The sequence below is a fragment of the Aptenodytes patagonicus genome, chromosome 4, assembly GCF_965638725.1.
Source record: "Aptenodytes patagonicus chromosome 4, bAptPat1.pri.cur, whole genome shotgun sequence".
NCBI lineage: Eukaryota > Metazoa > Chordata > Aves > Sphenisciformes > Spheniscidae > Aptenodytes > Aptenodytes patagonicus.
Window position 1 is genome coordinate 80,155,407 of NC_134952.1, and position 21,254 is coordinate 80,176,660.

At 40.6% G+C, this 21,254-nt stretch overlaps 1 protein-coding gene across 5 annotated transcripts in view; it reads left to right on the top strand.

The window, feature by feature from the left end:
- The first annotated feature begins 696 nt into the window (after positions 1-696).
- Positions 697-21,254, top strand: part of PDE5A (phosphodiesterase 5A) — a 70,437-nt gene continuing 49,879 nt past the window's right edge. For 2 of the 5 annotated variants that reach the window (XM_076337291.1, XM_076337292.1), the window contains exons 1-3: positions 697-838; positions 15,985-16,567; positions 18,137-18,226. In XM_076337291.1, the coding sequence (XP_076193406.1) occupies positions 735-838; positions 15,985-16,567; positions 18,137-18,226 (777 nt within the window). In that variant the 5' untranslated portion in view covers positions 697-734. Of the gene's footprint in view, positions 839-1,442; positions 1,464-1,792; positions 1,881-1,908; positions 2,062-15,984; positions 16,568-18,136; positions 18,227-21,254 lie in introns of those variants that run through there. The other 3 variants (XM_076337295.1, XM_076337293.1, XM_076337294.1) reach the window with 3 other exon arrangements.

Below are 21,254 nucleotides of genomic sequence, written 5' to 3' on the forward strand. Positions count from 1 at the left end.
GGGCTTTAGTACTCATATCCAGGCTGAGGTCTATCAAAGATCACGTACTGACACCCGACAGTGAAATACTCCAAAGTGACATCCGATTTACCACTTTTTGGAAGCAGGCTGACGCAGGCCGTACCTTGAAAAGAAAATAACTGTGAAGCGGGGGCGCGGGAGAAAAACCCCTTTGCCTGGCTCCGGGAGAACAATTTACTTTTCAGTCGCTCTCCCCTCGCTCCCCGGCCCCGCGGGGACTGCCCGGGCCAACCGCTCCAGGTCAGCCTCGGCGCAGAAGAGCCGCCGGCCCCGGGCCGCGCACGCAAACGCCTCCTTCCGCCTCCCTGCCGCCCGCCCGCCCTCCCCCGGGCATCGCCAGCGCCGGGGCCGGGGGCTCCCGCCGGTGCCCCCGCGGCGGGGCCGGGCGGGGCGGGGCGGGGCCGGGGCGCGGCAGCCCCCCGGGGCGCTGCGGGGCCGCGGCGGAGGTGGAGCCGGCTGTCCGCCGCGGGACAGGCGGCCGGGCCGGAGATGCGCTGAGGTGCCGCCGGCGCGGCGCTGGGGCCGGGGCCGGGCTTCCCGCCGCCCGCACACCTGGGAGCGGGGCGAAGGCAGGGGGTGGGAGCCGGCCCCCCCCGCGCCGGGCCGAGGGCATCGGCGGCGGGAGGAGGGCCGGGAGGGGGGGAAATCCACAACGGCAGCCGCGGCAGCGGCAGGAGGAGGCAGAGCGGCGGCGGGAGCGGGCGGCGCGGAGCATGGAGCGCAGCCGCCCCCCCCCGCCGGAGCAGGAAGCGGTGGAAGCGTGGCTGGACGATCACGGCGACTTTACCCGCTCTTACTTTGTTAGGAAAGCTACAAGGTAAGACCGGAGCGGCGGCGGATAGAGGCAGATCCTTTCTTCCCAGCAGAAGGTCGCTCTTCCACTTCCCTTTGCTGTCTCCAAAGCAGATAAAAGAAAAAAGCGACACCACCCCCCCCACCCCCACCCTCAAAAGAGCAAAAACTGAAACCAACCAGCAGCAGCTCCGTTCGGCCGCCACCGACGCGCCCGTGCGGGCGCTCCTCCGCCCGGCGCCGCGGGCTTTCGCGTTCCTCCCCCGGCCCGCCGCCGCTTTGCTGCGCCCGGCAAGGCGAGCCGAGCTGTCCCAGGCTGAGCGCTCCCTGCCCGGGGCTTTTATCTAGTTACGTGGTGTTCCCCTTGCTTTAAAACACATAGTCAACTCCTCGTGAGTAGCAAGCAATATATTTTTCCCTGCCCGGCGAGCTAGATAGGAACACGTCGAAGCCTGAGATAACATCTCCCCTCTTCGGGAGGGCGGGTTATGTCATTAGTAATCTCAAAACAAAGCGCTGCTCTTGAAGAGCTCAGTCTCCCTGGGGGCTCGTCACCTTTTAGGCGTCTCGGCGGCCACCGGACGGAGAGGGCGATGGGTTAAGTGCCAGGGGAGCTGACGAGGCGTGAGCGGCCGCTAAAGCCGGACGTGGTGCGTTCGAGACCGGAGCTCCGCCCGAGGAGGGGGGCGCGGTGGGGCGAGAGCACCTCAGGGTGCTGAGGGGAGCGGGCTCCTGCAGCTGGGGACGCCGCACTGCACCCCGGGGCTGCGGGAGGGAGGGAGGGGAGCGGGGGTGCAGCCCCGGGGATCGGGGGCGGGAAGCCCGGCGGCAGGCGGAGAGGGCCGCACGGCGCGGGGGTTCCCCGGCAGGGGGCAGCCTCCCCGGCAGGGGGCAGCGCGGGGCCGGCAGAGCTGGCGGGCGCCCCGCGCCGCTGGTCGGGGGCGGCTTCTCCGCGCTCGCCTTGCCTTGGCGTTGGCTCTTGCAAAGAGCCCGATGTAAAGCCCTGAGGAGCTCGGCTGGGCTTTTTTCCCCCGGCTTGACATGCTGCCTTTTGGAGATAAGACGAGGTATTTGCTCACCGTTGTCACACTTCAGCAGTGGGACTTCAAGTTGAAACCGAGTAAATTCGGCTATTTTTAGAAGCGGAGTCAGGTTTCCATTTTGAATATTTTCCGATAAACAAAGCAGCGGGGATGCAGAGCACAGGCGATCTGCAACTCCCACGGTATATCTTAGTGGAGAGCTCGGGTTAGTAAGTCCTGTGGCTTGTTCCTCGGACACGCCATCTCCGCGGGCTCGCTTCTCTCCTCTCCGCTCCTCTCCTGCTCCTGAGCCGCTTGCACCATCTGCTCGCCGCTGCTGATTTACTTCTTTCCCAAGTCAATTAGCGGGCATGGATGCGTTCTGAATGAGGTTTTGCTGCTGCTCCTCTCTGCATGGGATGGGGCGGTAAGAAGAGAAATCCCCATTATTAATTGACTCGCAGCAAGCTAGAAAGCTTCAGGGGTCACCTGCTTTCTTGCGACCATCTGTCATGCAGTGCCCTTTCTTCTGCTGCTTCTTCCTTAGGTTCATTTAACAGAAAAATAATAAAAATGCCTTTAAAAATGTCTTTTAAATGTTGATTATTTTTTTTAAAAAAGGCTGCGCGTAGGTGTAGGTTGCATAGGTGGAAGTAGTTGAGCTTGATACTCTCCAGAACACTAGTGCATGGTATGTAACTGAAGGGTAGCTTGTTTGCCCAGGAAATAGGGTGTTAGCAGCTTTGAGAAGTAGCATTTTATTAGTTCAGCCTGTCACACTTCCTTTGGAAACTGGAAGCAGTATTGAACAAATAGGAATGCTAATTAATAGTAACCGCTGTGTCAGATTTGTTTTCTCCATGGAGGGGTTCGGTTAGTCTTTTTTTTTTTTTTTTTTTTTTTTTTAATGCTGAGACACAGTTTTGTGTTCGTGTGGGTCTGAAACAGGCAGTAGTTCACAAAATACAATTCGGTCATGTCTCCATGACGGCAATGCCTCCGCGCGTAGAGAGGGTTTTGCAGAAAAACTGTTGACTTTGAGTTCTTGCTTGGCAAGATATTTTGTGATGTTTTTGAAGTGATGGAAACGTTGCATTTGTCTCAAAACTCTCCTCTCTGCTGTCTTGCATGGAACTTTTTTTTTCATCCTTACTATATAAATAGAAAACTATAACTGTATAATAAGGAATACCTCTTTTATATGTAAGTTTGTATTTGAAAAGACAAATGACAAGTTACTTGACTGTATGTTGGTTCAAATTTTATTCACTAAAATGATGTCCTGTAAAGCTGAGCAGTTTGAAAGAACTGATGTACTTTGTGAAAAGGTTTAATGTTCTACGTTGTAGTGTTATTTTGAGCTTGAAAAGAGAAAACCCCTAAAATTTAATGCCATGCTTTGTTTCAGTTGAATCTTTGTACAACAGCAATACATTGAACAAAGACTATGCTGTTGATGTTTTGTTACTTAGCATTATGGTTACTCTGTCAAGTAAAGCAGCATTCCTTGAACTAGTTTTCAACTGTTTTCTAATCTCAATTTACTGCTTCTCATTTTTCGTTTTGCTTCATAATATGCCAAAGCCCTCACAGGTCCTGAAAGCAATAGACCAAGAAGTTAGTTAATTTGGTATCTAGTGGAGCACAGAGGCATATTCTGCTTCACATTGCGAGGCACAATTGCTAATGGATAAAGATAGTTTTTGTATCTGTTTCTCAAATATTTATAGACAGGAATAGCTCAACCATTTATTACAGAGTAATACAAGCCCTTTCCACTGATAGTAATGAGCTTTGAATCAGAACCTAATTTAGCAATTTTATGATCAGTATGAAGTAATATATATTTTTTTTTTCTCTGCAATTAATTAATTCCCATAGTGTTTTATACAGTAGTTCTTTTGGTAATTCCCACAAAAAATGTTTTAATTAGGTGTCTAAATACTACTTATAAAATAAATGCTTTGGGTGGTCTTATGCCTGCAGATGTTTTGTTTTTTTTTTTTTAAAGTATGGGAGTCACATCATCTCATATAGTCATTGAAGAGTTACCTCTTGCTCCATTTTGCATAGCTCAGTTTGATATTAGTATCTGTTTTCACGGTTTAAATAAAAATTGTATTTTCTGGCAAGGTGGCACTTCAAAAGAAAACGTTTCTTTTTATTCACAATTAGTTTGTATTAACTATTGTTCATAACGTGCTGTTAAGAGTCGCTAGGCTCCCCAATCCATCTTCTGGATTCTTGGGGAGAAGGGCTGCAGGTCGTCTACTTAACGAATTTGCACCTGCTTTCCTCCTCTCCCCTAAAATGTGTTGTAGAAGATAAGTATATACAAATGGCTTACACCTTGGTATTTTGATCCTGCAATGCCTCGAGGTTGATAGCGTCTACAGGCAGGCCACGTTACTGCCTTCCTCGAGTCTTTTATGGCTAGGCGGCCTGACATATTCTGCGATAAAGCTATGTTGATTGACTTCCACCTATACAGCGCAAGGTTGCAATTCTACAAGCGCGTAATTCAGGTGAATAGCTTTAAATTGCTCCCTTCTTCAAGTATGTGAAGAAACGGTGATCCCATGAGTAGGAAGCTACAGAATCAGTTATTTATTACTCTATTTTGTACCAGGGAGGTAAGTGGTATACAGGGATAATATAAATAGCTATTATCCACTAAGTGTTGTTACAGTACGATCAAAGTGCAGAACAACAAAGGGGAAGTGTGTCACCAGCACACTCAATGACGAGATGAATTTGGTTCACTTAGTGATACAGTGTGCTGGTTGACAAACCTTCTGGCTGGAGAGTTTGTTACCACACGCTTACGGGTTCAAGAGTTTCTAAATGCCTAGATCCTACTAAATTTAAGCTATTTATTCCTTTTTTTTCAGCTCCTCTTGTTATTTTTCCCCTTTCAAAGTTTTAGAATTGCCTATCATATTCTGGCTTCCCAGAAAGCAGAAATGTTTTGAAGTAAAATGATTCTTCTTTTAGATTGTGTCTTATGTTTACCCATACTGTTGTTAAAAGCCCTTTGCAGTTGCTGCTACAAATATAACTGTTCTAACTAGACATTATAAAGGCATACTCTGCAGCCTTTTTTCTTACAAAATTGTACTGCATTTATGGCTGAATTTGTTACCCTTTTTGTCTTCCTGAAGTTTTATCTTTTTATGTTCCCTTAAAAAAAAAAATCCATGCGTTGTCATGTTCAAACATCATACTTATTTTAACCCCCTATGGAATACTTCTGTATTTCTGACTTCCTGTTTGTCCCTACTCTTAAAAATACGGGAGTGATTCTCTCTTAGTGCTCTTTGCGATCAGAAGCAGCAGACTGCCAAAACAGCCAGAGTAAAAATTCTCCTCTTGGTTAGAGGCAACTGCATTGTTCCAGGCGGTTTTTGTCTGGTTTCCTAAATGTATGGCATGATAGATACAAATTATTAACCCAAGTCTTGTATGCCTTTCACTGGAAATAAGATTGTTTTGTTATAAATACATCTTGGCTTATTAGCAGGGTTGGGAAATATTTACAAATGAATTAAGGTGGGGTTGTATTTGGAAAAATAAATGTCCTTAACAGCATGGTACTTCATAGCGCTTCACTGAGGATTCCAGAAGTGGCGTTTACGGGGAAGCTGTACTTTGCTGGAATTCAGAGATTGCACAACTTGAATATATCAATTGCATTTATTACTTTGAAAAAACTCAAGTACAGTTGGTTTTTTTTTTTTCTTCTTGATGGCTGGTGGACAATCAGTTTGTAATGTGCTGCCTGGAGTACCAAATTACTTAGGACATTTGCCTTCTAATCTCTGTGTCTAGAGGGCTTTTAAAAAATGTCTTTCATTTTGAGCCGGCTGTTTGATGTTTAATCTCATAAATATTATATGTCATATGCATTATGTCATTGTTTTGTTTGGTAAAATATGTGTGCTTAATTTTTTCTAATTGAAAGGAAATTAATTTTTGGAGCAAGTGTATGAAAATTCAGATTTTCAAAGATAGAGCTGTTGAAGATTTTCTGCATGGAAATGTGCTTTGGCCTGTGTTTTTTGTTAAAAAGATATTACTGACATACAAAAAAATAATAATCCTAAAAATATACAGGTATGAGCCATATTTATCCCTAACATGACCTTGGTAAGTAGGTGGTGGGTTTTAAACTTCTATGATTGAAGGACCCCTAACAGTTTTCCAGTGGAGGCACAGAATCCTATGCAAATTGTTCGAATACGCTGAAAGGGGACTTGCTTTTCTAAGTTAGCCTATGCGAAGCATTTACAAGAGGACTGCAGACCCACTGATTCTTTGGACCATGGCTTGAAAACCACAGGAAGCAGTGGTGTTAACGCAGGGATCAGAACATTTTCTCCCACTTACTTGGTTTTATTAGATGCTTACAGAGGTTTTCTGAGAATGAAGTACAGAAAAAAATACCAATTTCTATGAAATCTTGGAAAGTTTTCCTGTTGGGCTAATGATCTCTGTAGTTGTCCCACTTATAAATAATGTATCCATATCCTTAGGCCTTTCTTGATAATTGCAAAGTATTAAGATCATCCCAAAATATTTTAAACTCCTGATTCAAAAAGCACTCAGGAAGGTAAGGAATGTTACCCACATTCATGAAGTTGCAAGTGTGATTTAGTATCTTCGGCATTTATTCTTGGAAATAAAGCTAGGTGTGTGCCCGAGTATTTTGGAAACAATGTCTAAACCAGCAATTACTGTAGACTGAAGAAACTGTCATTTGAGAAATGATAAGAATCAGAATAATTTGGGTTGGAAGGGACCTCTGAAGGTCATCTAGTCCAACCCCCCTGCCGTGGGCAGGGACATCTTCAACTAGATCAGGTTGCTCAGAGCCCCGTCCAACCTGACCTTGATTGTTTCCAGGGATGGGGCATCCACCACCTCTCTGGGCAACCCGTGCCAGTGCTTCACCACTCTCAGCGTAAAAAGTTTCTTCCTTATATCTAGTCTAAATCTACCCCCCTTTAGTTTAAAGCCATTCCCCCTTCTCCTGTCGCAACAGGCCCTGCTAAAAAGTTTGTCCCCATCTTTCTTATAAGCCCCCTTTAAGTACTGATAGGCTGCACTAAGGTCTTCCCAAAGCCTTCTCCTCTCCAGGCTGAACAACCCCAACTCTCTCAGCCTTTCTTCATAGGAGAGGTGTTCCATCCCCCTGATCATTTTCGTGGCCCTCTTCTGGACCCGCTCCAACAGGTCCATGTCTTTCTTGTGCTGAGGGCTCCAGAGCTGGACGCAGTGCTCCAGGTGGGGTCTCACCAGAGCAGAGTAGAGGGGCAGAATCCCCTCCCTCGACCTGCTGGCCACGCTGCTTTGGATGCAGCCCAGGATACGGTTGGCCTTCTGGGCTGCAAGCACTCATTGCTGGCTCATGTCCAGCCCTTCATCCACCAAGTCCTTCTCGGCAGGGCTGCCCTCAATCCCTTCATCCCCCAGCCTGTATTGATACTGGGGGTTGCCCCGACCCAGGTGCAGGACCCTGCACTTGGCCTTGTTGAACCTCATCAGGTTCACACGGGCCTGCCTCTCGAGCTTGTCCAGGTCCCTCTGGATGGTATCCCGTCCCTCTGGCATGTCGACCGCACCACTCAGCTTGGTGTCATCTGCAAACTTGCTGAGGGTGCACTCGATCCCACTGTCTATGTCATTGATGAAGATATTAAACAGTACTGGTCCCAACACAGACCCCTGCGGGACGCCACTCGTCACCAATCTCCATCTGGACATTGAGCCGTTGACCACTACCCTCTGGATGTGACCATCTAACCAATTCCTCACCCACCAGACTGTCCACCCGTCAAATCCATACCTCTCCAGTTTAGAGGAAAGGATGTTGTGAGAGACCATGTCAAAGGCCTTACAGAGGTCCAGATAGATGACATCTGTAGCCCTTCCCATGTCCACTGATGTAGTCACTCTATCACAGAAGGCCACTAGGTTGGTCAGGCAGGACTTGAAATCACTTAGTAGCAATTTACATCTTTAATTCCCAAAAAGCTATAATCTGAACTCCTACACAGCATCGTCTTTGGTGTGAAGATAAACTAGTCAGCAGATAGTACTGAGCAGCTACAAGGAGAGTGTGCTTTTACTCCGTACTGTTTGCCCTAGGTAGTAAGAAACAAACAGGCGTGCACAATACATTAATTAAAATACAACTGGTAAACCTTAGAGGACAGGTAGAAAATAAGATGGGGTGAACTACTTTAACAGTTAACATCTCTTTTTGCCTCCTTTTGTTTCAGGGTAACTTTATTATCATATTACAGTACTTTTGATAATGCCAATAGGCATTTGAAATCTCATTGCCATTTTTTTGCTTTTACTAGGAAGACTTTAGAGAACAGGGTCAAATTTCTGGCAACTGGGAAGAAGAATGGAGCTGAGGCATACATCGCCTCTGTGGGAGACAAGAAAGTTAGACACCTTTCTTTTATTTCTAAATAGTAGAAGTTCATGGAAGTTTTGTGTTGGGCATCTGTTGAAGAATCATCACGTGAGGAGGAAATTCACGTCTTTGTACAGGATGAGGACAAAGACTACGTATATAAAACAAAAATACCAATCAGTCTAATTTTGAAGCTGAAGTGAGACTTCCATAGTGTGTAGACATTGTGCTAGCTCTCTGCAGAAGGATAAAATTCATTATAACATCACCTATGATGTCTTCAGATCAAATAAAGTACATCATAGCTTATGTTCATGCTTATTTGAATGCTAGATTAAAGCTGAATTGTGTGGGAAAATATGGCTCAGATCAAGAATTACAAACAAAGCAATTTTAGACAATACATTCTTGACTTGAACTAATATGCTACCACCTATTTTCATTTTCACCATTAAAGAGGAAGCATTTTGCTTTTGTCATGAATAAATATAATTAATAAAACTACAGAATACAAGTCTTTCTCTTCCTTACTGGCAAAGAAACATACATAAATTTACATGGAATGCTTTCTCATTATATATGATTTACTTGAAGAAAAGAAAAAAAAAAAGGCATTAAATACAAAAGGAGCTATTTACAAAGTGCCAGAAAAGAAGCCCTACTCAAATGGCCCTTGTGAATAACTCAATGGTTGTAATTTCACATTAGGTCTGGCACTGAAAATATAGCCACAAAACATATTTGCTTAGTAAAAGATATATATTTTCCCATTTGTGCATTATGGTGAACTCACCCCAGCACAGACAGCCATCCCAAAGCCCCTGCACCACTTAAGTCCTACTTAACCCCTATTTTAGGAATTTAAGTGGAACTGAAGTGGTGCCTAAGGCTTACGTGAGGTCTCCAGGCAGGTGTGAACTTAACTTTTAATCTGTCTTTCACCAAAGTCACTGGCATTGTCCTGTTGCTTTCCACAACGAAATCATGAGGTACATAGTTATTTTTAATTTTTTTGCACTTGGAACAAGAAGTAAACATTTGGAGGCGAAATAGAGGTCATGTTTTAGAATTTGACCTTGAAGCCCTGATGATTTACTCTGTCTTTCTTTATAGTGTGAATAGAAAGTCCCTTCTATGGAGGAAGGCTTTCTTGTGAAAAGTTAAGGTTGCAGTTTGGTTGGTAAAGAAAACTTGAAAATAGCCAAGAATAGCCTGTTAGTGTTAGTCCTCCATTTCTAATACTTTTGCTTCAAATAATAAAGCAACCTCTGCCTCCTATTTTTAAAAAAACAACATGAGCATTCAGACAAGATTTACATTATTTCATAGTTCTAAAAAGTTGTTATTTCACTCTTTCATGAGCATGGTTTGAATCAAGAATTGGAGTTCTTAATTTAGATCTGTATTCAAACAGAAGTCAGTTGGGCCACTTAACATGTTTAAAGTTAAAGGTATGCTTATATATTTGACTGAGTTGTGCCAAAAAACTGGCACCAACTTTAAGTCATACTTCGTCTTCAAAAATTTTGCCTACCACTGTTAAAAATAGCATCTCTAGTAACTATAATTGGAAAGGGTTTAAGGAAAAACAACTATTGTCTTTGTCAATCTACTTTTTTAGTTAGTTTGAAAACACTTCTTTTACAGTCAGTTTCCTGTTTCCATCTAATGAGGCCTTATACAGTTTATTTAAATCTTTCCATGGCCAGAAAGGAGACAAAAACACTTAGAAAATGATTGTGAAATAGGAAGTACTGGAAAGAAAATGGGAAGGCAAGTATAATATCCAAGTGACTTTGACTTTCAAGCTAATTTGTTAAAACTGAATAGTTTTTGAGTTGTTGCTAATGCTTTAAATGATTTCTACGTCTAAATTATGTCAAGATGCGGGAAAGAAATTTGAAGACATCTAGTGGTTATTTTAAGGAAAGCAATTGAGAAAATAGTTATGAAGCTTGGCTTGAAATATTGTTGATTTCAACACTAGCAGGATTAGGCCACAGGAATTCAGATACTTGAAAGCTGGCATCTTCTAGTAGGCAAGTTTGGATTGAATCCCTCTCCTGAAGTGTGTTATCAGTAACTGCTGGTTTGAATGAAAAATGAGCAAAACAGTCCACACAACTGCTGAAACATTACACATTGTATGTATGAAAGATTTATGAGCAACAGAGAAAATGGGGAATTATTTGTTGTTTCGCTGAAAGCTACTCAACACTCAGTACTTTTATGGTACAGTAATTATTAGCATTCTTTGTGCAAGATAAGTAAGATGCAGTATACTATCATTGTTGGATCTCGGTATTACTTTTGTGCTCTGTTTTTGCACATTTTGTCCAAAGATACCAAATACTTGCTGAATGGTCACATTGGTGTGGTCTTACATATGCAGCATGGTTACATGTGTGAGCAAGACAATTATAATCTGGCTGATACTCTTTAAACATCTTCACTGTTTTGGGTTTGGGTTTTTTTTTTTGAGAAGTATGCTGTTTATTTTGAAGATAATCACAATGAAGCAAAGATGGGTACAATAAATACTTTAATATTCCCAGTGTATGAGTAGAATAGTAATTAGTGTCAGGTCAGCATGGTTTGATGCATACGGCAGAGGAAATAAAGCAAGGCTCTCTTCAGGTCTTAGACCTGAGGTTGTCTTCAGGTCTACTTGTGCCCTTCTGCATGACCTGGCTTAAGCCATGTCGCTTCCTTGTGCCTGTGTTTTCTCACCCAGTGATCTTCTATTTTTGTTGCCTATTCATACTGAAAACTTCTTGCTTTAGGGATGGGTCTACCTTCTGTACAGTGATTCCTCTGAAGTTCCTGAGTTCTCATGTAATGCAGATAATGTGTACTTATATGTAAGTGATTATAGAGGGGAGGATCACACAATCTTTTTTTTTTCTTCAAACGTTTTACCTGCCATTGTATTTTCATCCCCTTCTCATCCCTCTCTCTTCAAAATTCCTCTCCAATTTTGTCATCTGCTGATGAGGTCACCCACCAAATTCAGCAGTCACTATTGTCACGCTCCTTTGAAATTGTGTTTTATAGAGGAAAGACTGTATTTGGCTGATAGAAGTGACTAAAAAATGGTTACTTCATATGCAACTCTTCCTGTTTATGAACTCTGGGATAAATTATAGCTTTCTCGAGTGGAGGCTCATACTGCAGTAAAGGATCACAGTGCAGTAAAGGATGCATGCAGCTCATGAGGAATGGATGCTGATGCCTGTAACTCCTCAGCAGGCAGTGATTGCTGTGCTGGGATGGAGACATTGCATTGGTTTTAACTATCTGCGTAGATCACTGCAGATCAGTATCTGCTCCTGTTTAATACACTCCTGCAACTTCTAAGCTTCCTTCTACAGCAAGGGTCTTGTCCTTACAATCAGCTCTTGACAATGCCAAAGCTTACTGAAGACTGTTCATATGAATAGTCACAAGTGTTTGTTTCTTCTCGTAGTCCTTTCAAAATGACATCTTAATCAAACACAGCACTTGTTACTAATTTCCAGCAACCTCACTTGTGGTTCAGTATGTGTCTGGTATTGGATATCTGTTGAGCTAATTCTGTGCTGAGAAAGTAGTTGTGTTATTACTAACACTCTTCTTGTCATGCATTGTTAAATAGGATTGAGTGCCAACAAGCAAATGCATGTCAAGACTTTGTCTGATAGATTTTAAATAGAGTTAGAATACGTCAGTTAATGTGAAATGCTAGTTCTTCCACCCGTGTGTGTAACTGTGTGAGTAAAAGGAGCTAAATAGTTTCCTTGTTAGAAGAGGCATTCAGTAAAGGTCAGTGAACACTGTTCTTATTCCAGCTGAATTTGAACAGCTTTCCTGTTGCCCAAATAAAAATGCCTAAATGGTTTGAAGTTGAAAACCATGCTTTAAACAGTATAGTTAAGGATTTTTTGTTGTTGTTAACCTACAGAGCTTTTTGAGAACTGCACACTATGTTGGCAAGTTATTGGACCGTCATCTAAGAGACATTAAAGGGGACAGGAATACGTTACTCATAATCATGCAGCTACACCTATAGTTCTGTTCAGTGTCTAAGTGCTTCATAAATAGTGCAGATACCTAACAAGTAGTCAGTTCTTACTAAAGAAATGTAATTACTTTCATGTGAAAGATTTTACAGTTATGTTCTACATCCCTCAATAACCTCCATAAGATAGAGAAATGAATGCTTATTTTACGTAGTAAAAAGGCAAGAAGGTAAAAACTAAATTATGTCATGGCCACAGTTTGAGAACCGGTATTAGAATTCAGAATACATTGTTCTTCCTGATTACTATTACTACACCATTAAGGCCAGGGGACATCATGACACAACACTCCAGAATAAATAAAATGGCAGGTTTCAACTGATAAACCAAATTTCTGCTTTAGCTTTTGCTTTGTCCACAAAGGGTACCTGATTCTTTCTCTGCCTTGTATCTTATAGCAACACATCCACGTATGTAAATTCAGTGTAAAACAGAGCTGAATGATAGCATTCAGGTGAAATGATAGCATTTTATATTCTCCTTTCCTCATGTGTAAATAAGCAGTGAATCAGATTGCTCTACAAATTGCTGTCACTCAGCAATAGCACAGGTTCACGCCTGTGCATTTTCAAACATGCCCAAAGTACACGGTTTCCTATGCCTAATCACTTGCTAGTTTAAGAACACTCTCCATCTGATACCAGGTTATTACGGTTACTTTTAAATCTTACTTTACATTAATGCCAGTCCTTGATGTTCACAAATCAAGTCAGCACACACAATCATGAAACTGGGTCAAGTCACAAGCCTTCTTTTAAAACTGTTGGTTATTCTATATCTACCTTCTTGTGTCTGAGGCTTTAAATGCACCCAGCTCACATTTTCAGGTTCTCTTCTGCAGCCTTAGTGCTAGATGCTAAATTTTGTTTAGAAAAAGCTAAAATTTCCAGGTAATTTCTTTTCTTGTTATTAGAGATTAGAGTAAGACAAAAAGATCCCACATAGAACATAACACATACGATGACAAGAGTTATCAGCACTGATTTTAGAGGTTGTACTGTGTTTACTTAAAATTTTTGCATTTTAACCTTTTTATTTTTCTTAAGGATACTTCTGGTCATTTTCATCACCGGTTTTTATTCTGTTTTCTCATTCAGTTTAATTAATGAAAATTCCACATGTTATCAAATGCTAGTTTCTTATTTTGACTCTCATTGAAACAGCTTTTGCAAACGTGATATTGCCCTATGCAAATTATATTATGCGTTTCAGTAATACATGGTCACGGCTCCCACATTTAATATTTATCCTGTTAAAGTACTATAAAGTAATCTCGTTAAAGTCATATAATAATATATTATATGTTATATATATATAATTATATAATAATAATATATAATATATAATGATATATTAATTGTTCTTCATGCTTCTTCACTGCAAGAAACATTTGAATGCGGTAACTCCACAAAAAAATACGTATCGCTGCTGTAATAAAGAAGGAGCATTGGTAGTTTTTATTAATATACTTAAAAAGCAGAGCTTACTTCCTTTAAAAATAAGTAGCTAAGCAATGAACCAAAACTCTTTCAGAATAACAGTGGAATTTCGTTGTGTTCTCTGGCACCATGTGTCCAGTGATTGGACTAGCTTTAGATTGCTGGGAAATTTGTCATAGATGTTGATTGAGGTATATTATTGCTACAGCAAGCACTGTTCCAGGAGCTTCACGGAAAATATAAAAACATGGAATGAAATCCTAGCTCTGTGGAACTCGGAGGCAAAACTCCCACCACCTTAATTGTGTCCAACTTTTCATTCAGTGGTTTTGGACTCTCATCGTCAGAAGATTCACAAATGTCCTATGTGACCACACTGACCATTCAGCCTTGAAGATCACTGGGGCTATGAATGATATTAACCATGTATGTAAGGTTTTGCATGATCAGGACCACAGTACACAGACAGAAGCCAAAATAAAGAATAGTCTATCATCCATTTATGTGGAGTTGCACTGGTGTGAATAAGAGAAGAATTTGGTTTTACAGTGCTACCTCAGTCAGACACAGGTTTTTGAGGAGAAAAAAATTACGAGGTAGCTCGCACTGAAGTGGAATGGGTACGGTAACATAATGACTTTCTTTTGCCCAGGTGCTCCCTTTACAGTGCACTATTTCCTAAATCAATTCAATTTTTCATAGCACGTTTGCCTACAGTTGAGGTCACCAAATGATACGTGATTGCAAAATCTGAAAAACTCTTTCAAACCTTTCTAATAGAAGACAAATAAGTTTCCTGTTGTGGATTGCTTGCTAATAAAAATAATATTGGTGGACTTTAGATTTTAATTGATTACTTCGAATTAATGGTTAATTACACTTGCAGTGTTGCATTCTACAACATAGATGAAGCTGTTCTGTAAGGAAAAAAAAGGCTATGTGCAGTGCTTTTCATATTTAACATACACTGATGCATGTAACGTATCAGCGGCTGACTAACCTGACTAATTTCCATGGTTTCATTCAGCTTCACTCTCGAAATTCCTGTGGTCTGCTGAGCAAATAAAAAATATCCCAAATTTAAAACATGACCACCATGAAAGGTTTCCAAAAGATCAGACTTTTTAATAGGATTTTTGCTGTTCATAGGCCCATACATTATGTAATTCAGAAAAAAACATTTCTTCTGAGAGTAGATCATGTGCTGTGAGGAATCCTTGACACTGAGTAAATGAAATAAAAAGCCCTGTATTTAAGAAAAAAAACCAAACAAACAGATTTTGGACAAGAAAATATTATAGTGATAAGAAAAAGTATACTCATGTTATTGATGATATGTGTGCTTATGGATAATTCAAGACATGCTGTATTTAGTGAGGACATTATTAGGGTTGGCATTCTAGTGCTAAGTTAATTTGAGACATACAGTTAAATACTAGAGATGCATGACATTTTTTAAGTAATGGTAAACTCTTCAAAAATATAATTTTGGGGGTATTCAATATTTTGGGTTGAGTTAGGCAATGAGTTTCACCTGCAAGGAAAGGAGACATGCATGAAAACAGTCTGTCTTTTCACTATTTTGGAGGGGATTGAATTAGAAATACTCATGTTTCTTTCTGACAGTTTTTAAGCAAAACTTTTGTGCTTTGAGTCAAAACAGCATTTTTCATTAAGTCTGAGAGAGCAGGGGAGGTTAACGTCAAAATAGTGTGTAGGCGACGTAAAAATAGGAGGGGCTGCAGGTGATTTGACAGAGAGAAAGTTCAAAATTATCTTTTTAAAAGTTAGAAATGGTCTAGAAAAACAGAATTAAAACAAAGTTTTGTCTTCATATGAATATATACACATCTTCTACAGAAATCCAAATCTTAGGAATGGGAAGGACCAGAACTTTTCAAGCACAAAATTACGGTGTAAACTTCTGATCTTCTATATTCTGAAAGCCACAGCGTAAGCAGTCTTCCTCTGCCCTATTCAGGTATTTCCTTTAGGCAGAAATAGCTTCCTTTTTATGGGGCATAAAATATTACTGCTTAATCTAGGCTAAGTGCTGCGTAAAATTGAAGAATATTGATACTAACTACTATTGCAGTAAAGGTGCACTCACGTCCACGGTATGAAAAGGTTTACAGTTATCCTCTTTGCAGTGTCCTCTTCAAATATGTGTTAGTTCCTGAGGATTTTTAACTTACATCATTCACTGTATTTTTATTTTTGTTTTACAGAGAAATGGTTAATGCATGGTTTGCTGAGAGAGTTCATACCATCCCAGTCTGCAAGGAGGGAACCAAGTCCCAGAGTGAATCCTGTGCTTGTCACCAGCCTGCCTGTGCTGAGACCACCAACTCTGGGACGCCAGCGAGGAAAATCTCTGCTTCTGAATTTGACAGACCCTTAAGGCCTATTTTTGTCAAGGACTCAGTAGGAGCAGTGAGCTTCCTCTCCGGCTCTGAAAAGAAGGAACAGATGCCTCTGCAATCTCCAAGGATTGAGACCAGTGCAGGGGATCAGTGCTCAAGACTATTAGAACTTGTGAAAGATATTTCTAGTCACTTAGATGTCACAGCGCTTTGCCATAAAATTTTCCTACATATCCATGAGCTTATAGCAGCTGATCGCTATTCCCTGTTCTTGGTCTGTGAGGATAGCTCTAATGAGAAGTTTCTTATAAGCAGGCTGTTTGACGTGGCAGAAGGCTCCACCCTGGAAGAAGCTTCCAACAACTGCATTCGCCTGGAGTGGAACAAGGGCATTGTGGGTCATGTAGCAGCTATAGGCCAGCCTCTGAATATCAAGAATGCCTATGAGGTAAACCAACAAAAATTTATCTTGAACAATTCTTGAAAAAAGAAAAAGCCAGCGGTTGTAATATTGCCATTTTAGTATACGCATTTGGAGCTATATTGACTTAAACCAGTCAAGATGCAAACCTGACATCATGGTTTTGGTTATAATACGTGTATTAAAGATACATGCGTACACAGAAACATGTAGCTATGACTACTGCTAGAGGAATGCTAACATCAAAATAAATTATGTAAGTTTGACATTAGCAGTCAGATATCAGCCCCATCTTAACCAGCTACGTGCACACCAGTATTTGCATTTCTAGCTTTGGACACTTAAATGTTTACATTCCTGCTTGTAGAAGGACGTAAGATACTTCTGCACCAAAATGGATGAAATTGTGAATGTAATTGTCTGCAAAACTGGGAGTCCTATGACTAAAAATACTTTGGAGAATTTTATCACACCTGAGGCACAAAGAGTAGGAGCTGAATGAAAAGAACGGGATGGGGGTTTGAACTGTATAGAGGTCTCCCAAATGAAATGATACTCTGCGATCTGAGTTATTTAATACAAGGCCAGATGAAAAAAGGAAGAGAATCTAGCACTGGGAGAGGACATCTCTTACATCTTAGCTTAACATCTCTTCATTCCAGGCTCTTTGGATATGCTGATTTTGTGCTTTGAATTTAGGGAGGATGGAAATTTTAATGAATTACTTAATTGATTAATTAACTAATTAATAAAGGCATACAGAGCTGAAAATTACCACTTCTGATTGATCATCTCTCAGTTAATCTGAGCATGTTTACAGTATTAGGTAACATTACCTAATGTACCTAAATCTACCTTCTGAGTAGATTTTTTCAGAAGCAAAGAAGAGCGGTATGATCTCATACGGTTTCATTTTCAACAGACACTTGTTTGCTGCCTCAGAAACTGTCTAAACATTTGCTAAGTACATGTTTCCAGCAGGACATCACCTGTCCTTGTAGTTTAAAAGTTCATTCTTGAATTGGGTCCATCATGCTCAACTTGAAATCAATTACTAGAGAAAGAACAGCAGCTTTGAAAAATAGTCTGATTTATTTTAGTAAAATTTTGAAAAAATCAGAGTTTTCTAACAATATTCAGCTGAAAAAATGAAACAAGCAATCTCTGGTAAAAGCAGAAACACTAACCACATTCATGAAACTTTGTTACTCTGTGGTTGTATGCCTTTCAGTATATTTCTGTAATTTCTTCTCGATGATAAAAGCTATACTAGGGATGGTTAGTCTATGTATACAGTTATTATAATGATGGTCTAGGCTCAAGAAAGGCTTCTCCTAGGGTTTGGGGGTTTTTTTGTTCTTTCTGGCAGTTGTATTTATCCACAGGCACTCATGTTCCACATAAATGTTTTTTTGTTGTTGTTTTAACACACTGATAGTAACAACTTCATACAATTATTAGCTAGTAATGGAACCTTTGTTATCCTGGGTAACAGTTAAGTCAAATATTGTACTTTTCTTAACCTTTAAGCCAGGGAAGAAAAAGAACTGGTCTTTAGGCAAGTAGTCAAATAATTGTATTTTTTTCTTGTATCAGGATCCAAGATTCAATGCAGAAGTTGACCAGATCACAGGGTATAAGACTCAGAGTATTCTCTGTATGCCGATAAAGAACCATAGGGAAGAGGTAAGTTGCAGTATTGGGATGACTTCATGTAATACTGTTCCCAGCTATGCTAATGCTTTAAACTTTTATTAGCTGGCAGTCATTATCTTACAGTATAAAACCATCTCTTTTTTAAAAAGGCTGCTTATGTTTGCTTGGACTTTAATTTTATCTTATCTAGTTCAGTAATGTAAGCCAAAGGGAATTGTCAAGAAGAGTTTAATCCCAGATGCAGAAGTAGAATATATGTATTTAACTCTAGAATTGCTGTTCCTGTACCAAATATCTTGTCAGCATTAAAGTTCTCTGCACACTTATTGGTCTATCTCAGTGCACGCTCAGATTGCAATTAAGCATTACTGTACTTCAGCTTAGCTTGCATCTACATTATTTTCTTCAGAGGACACAAATTGGGTTTTATCATTGTCTAAAAGGCTGTTTTTTATATTCTATTAACTCAGCTCATAAGTAATAAATTAAGAAACATGTTAAGTGCTTAACATCAGGCATTGAAAAACACATGGTGTTGATGTGATTCAGAAAAGTCATCCACAAGTCATGTAACTTAGATCACTCCTAATTTAAAACAGTGTGAATCTGCTCATTGAACTCTTGTACATATTTCCCATCCATGCTACTTCTCACAGAAGTTCTCTCTTCCTGAGAGAACTGATGTTTGTCTGATGCTATTGCAGTAGGGAGAACTCTTATTATGGACTAATGATGTCTTCTTGTACTGAGTAGTTGAAGAGTGAATTCAGTAAAGTCAATGAAAGCCAATGAATGGAAAAAAAGTGAGGTCCACTGTTTTACTTAGGGAGTAAGTAAAGTAAGTTTGGGTTTTTTTGATCCTGAATGTAGTAGCCTTCAGCCACATCACCAGTTCTTAGAATACTCACAAAGTGTAAGGCTCTCTATAGAGCGTGTCAGCGCTTTAAGATGGACATTTTCTCTCCTGTAATTCCTTTATCTTTCAGAGTATTTATAGTTTGCTTCCAGGAAGCTCAAACTCCAAAAAGAAATGCTGCCAAGATTGGTTTGAAGATATCATACCTTCTTTTTCTTGCTCTTCCATCTTTTACTCCTCTTACAGAATGTGTCACCTTGACTCTTACTGCACTGAACCTTTTTTTCATTAACTACATTGATTAAACTCTTGATTTAACTTGTTTGGTGAATCTTACTCTAGCTGACCCAGATGATCAGCCAGGATTTCCTTTCTTCACCTACTGCTAATTTTGGTTTAAAATATTTTTTTCAGTTCTTCCAGGGACAGCACTTGATCCTCTCCTACTCCCACTCCTGCTTAAAAGTCTTCCCCTTTCTAACTGGCAGCAGCCACTGCTGGCCCTGGGCCAGCTGATGAGCAAAGCAGATGTTGTGTGAAGAGCTGTCAGGGACCAGTGGTCCACGTCAGGCTGATGCAAGGCTTTAAATTTCACCCAAGCCACCCCATTTTCTTTTTGTTGAGTGGAAAAAATGCTATGCTCTGTGTAATAGGGATCAAAAGTGAGTTACAAAATCTTGCTGGCCAGGGAGCGTGAAAGTGCTTACTTCTCACCGGGTCCTGATGGTAGGTGGGGGAAGGAATAAGAGCTGTAGTCTCTTGGTCCAATACACCATGACTTACAGGCTGAATAAACCTGCAATGGGCCGTATCTTCAGCTAGCTTTCTGTTCCTAAGTGCATCAGCAAGTGGAAATGAAGCAGGAATTTGTTTATTTTAAAAAGTACAGCCAACCTGAAGTTTGAGGAGAATGTTACGCTCTACTCATATGCAATAATTTGAAGGGGCTAAACTCTAAGATTTCTTACAGGAAAGGATGGCACTTTTTAATTTTTTCTGATTTTAAAGTCTCTACCAGAAGGTTTTTCTCCCTCTCGCCATAACACATGGCTGACATGTGGACATTCTGGACAGATGTTGGAGTCAGTGGATCAGTCCTTAATTTGCCATTTGCATTCTGCTGCTTTTTCTGTTTAAAAAAAACCTAAAACAACAAAACCAGAATACTGGCTCCTCCCCGTTAAAAAAAAAAAAAAAAATTAAAAAATCCCCAAAGCCCCTCTAGTAATACTGAGGCTAGTGAATGCTGCCTTAGCCCAGGATGTCAGTGACCACAGTCAAAAGACGATTCTGGAAGACATCCAAAAATAAACACTGAGAAAGAGTGTTTCTGTTTGTTTGTTTAGTATTAGTACTATTTTTTTTAAACAAAAGAGTCAGTAATTGAGAGGAAGAAAATCTCATGCTGATTATTAAATCCTCTGGGCCTGCTGAAGCATGGAGATTTTTCCAGTAGATGTTTTTCACATTTGCCTATATTTCCATGAGGCATGTGAGAAACCAAAGTCTCACTTAAAAATAACAGCTAGTAAGAAATTCCATAGATGAAAAGAAGAAAACGGTTTGATTCACAGAAGAGCTCATAAAAAGGACCCAGGAACTAGTAACAATGAGAAAAAAGCAGTGCAATAAGAGGACTTTACCTCTGCACAGGTGCGCATGAAGAATGGAATTACGTTCACTTAATAGTGAAAGAACTTTCTCAATCCCATACTCAACCTATTCTTGCTGACAGAAATGCCACAGAAACATTGCATTTCAGATACAGAAAATTCTGCTGATTATGTCCTTCAAGATCAGATCACAGAGGCTTGTATAGTGCTAGCTTTATGAAGAGTTCTTTTTCCCATGAAAAATTACGAATGAAAATTGACCGAGCTTTGCATCTGACTTCAGGGGCTTTGAACAAAGTTGTGGTATCTATAAACCCCTGCTGCACAATCTCCAATAACTAAACAAATTCTTTCCATCCTATCATATGACAAAAGTATTGCCACATGATGCTTTCTGGCATGCAAGGCTGTATCATTTGCTGGTTATCACCATTGAAGAAAACAAGGAGGAAGAAAGGCCTTGGGTAACCCGAATTGTATTCTACTTAAAAAGAAAAACAAAGTGGTTCTAAGTCAAATAATTTAATCATCTATTCCTGTATTTAAATTTGTCATAAGGTGGATGTGAAGCCATAGCAAAGATTCCATT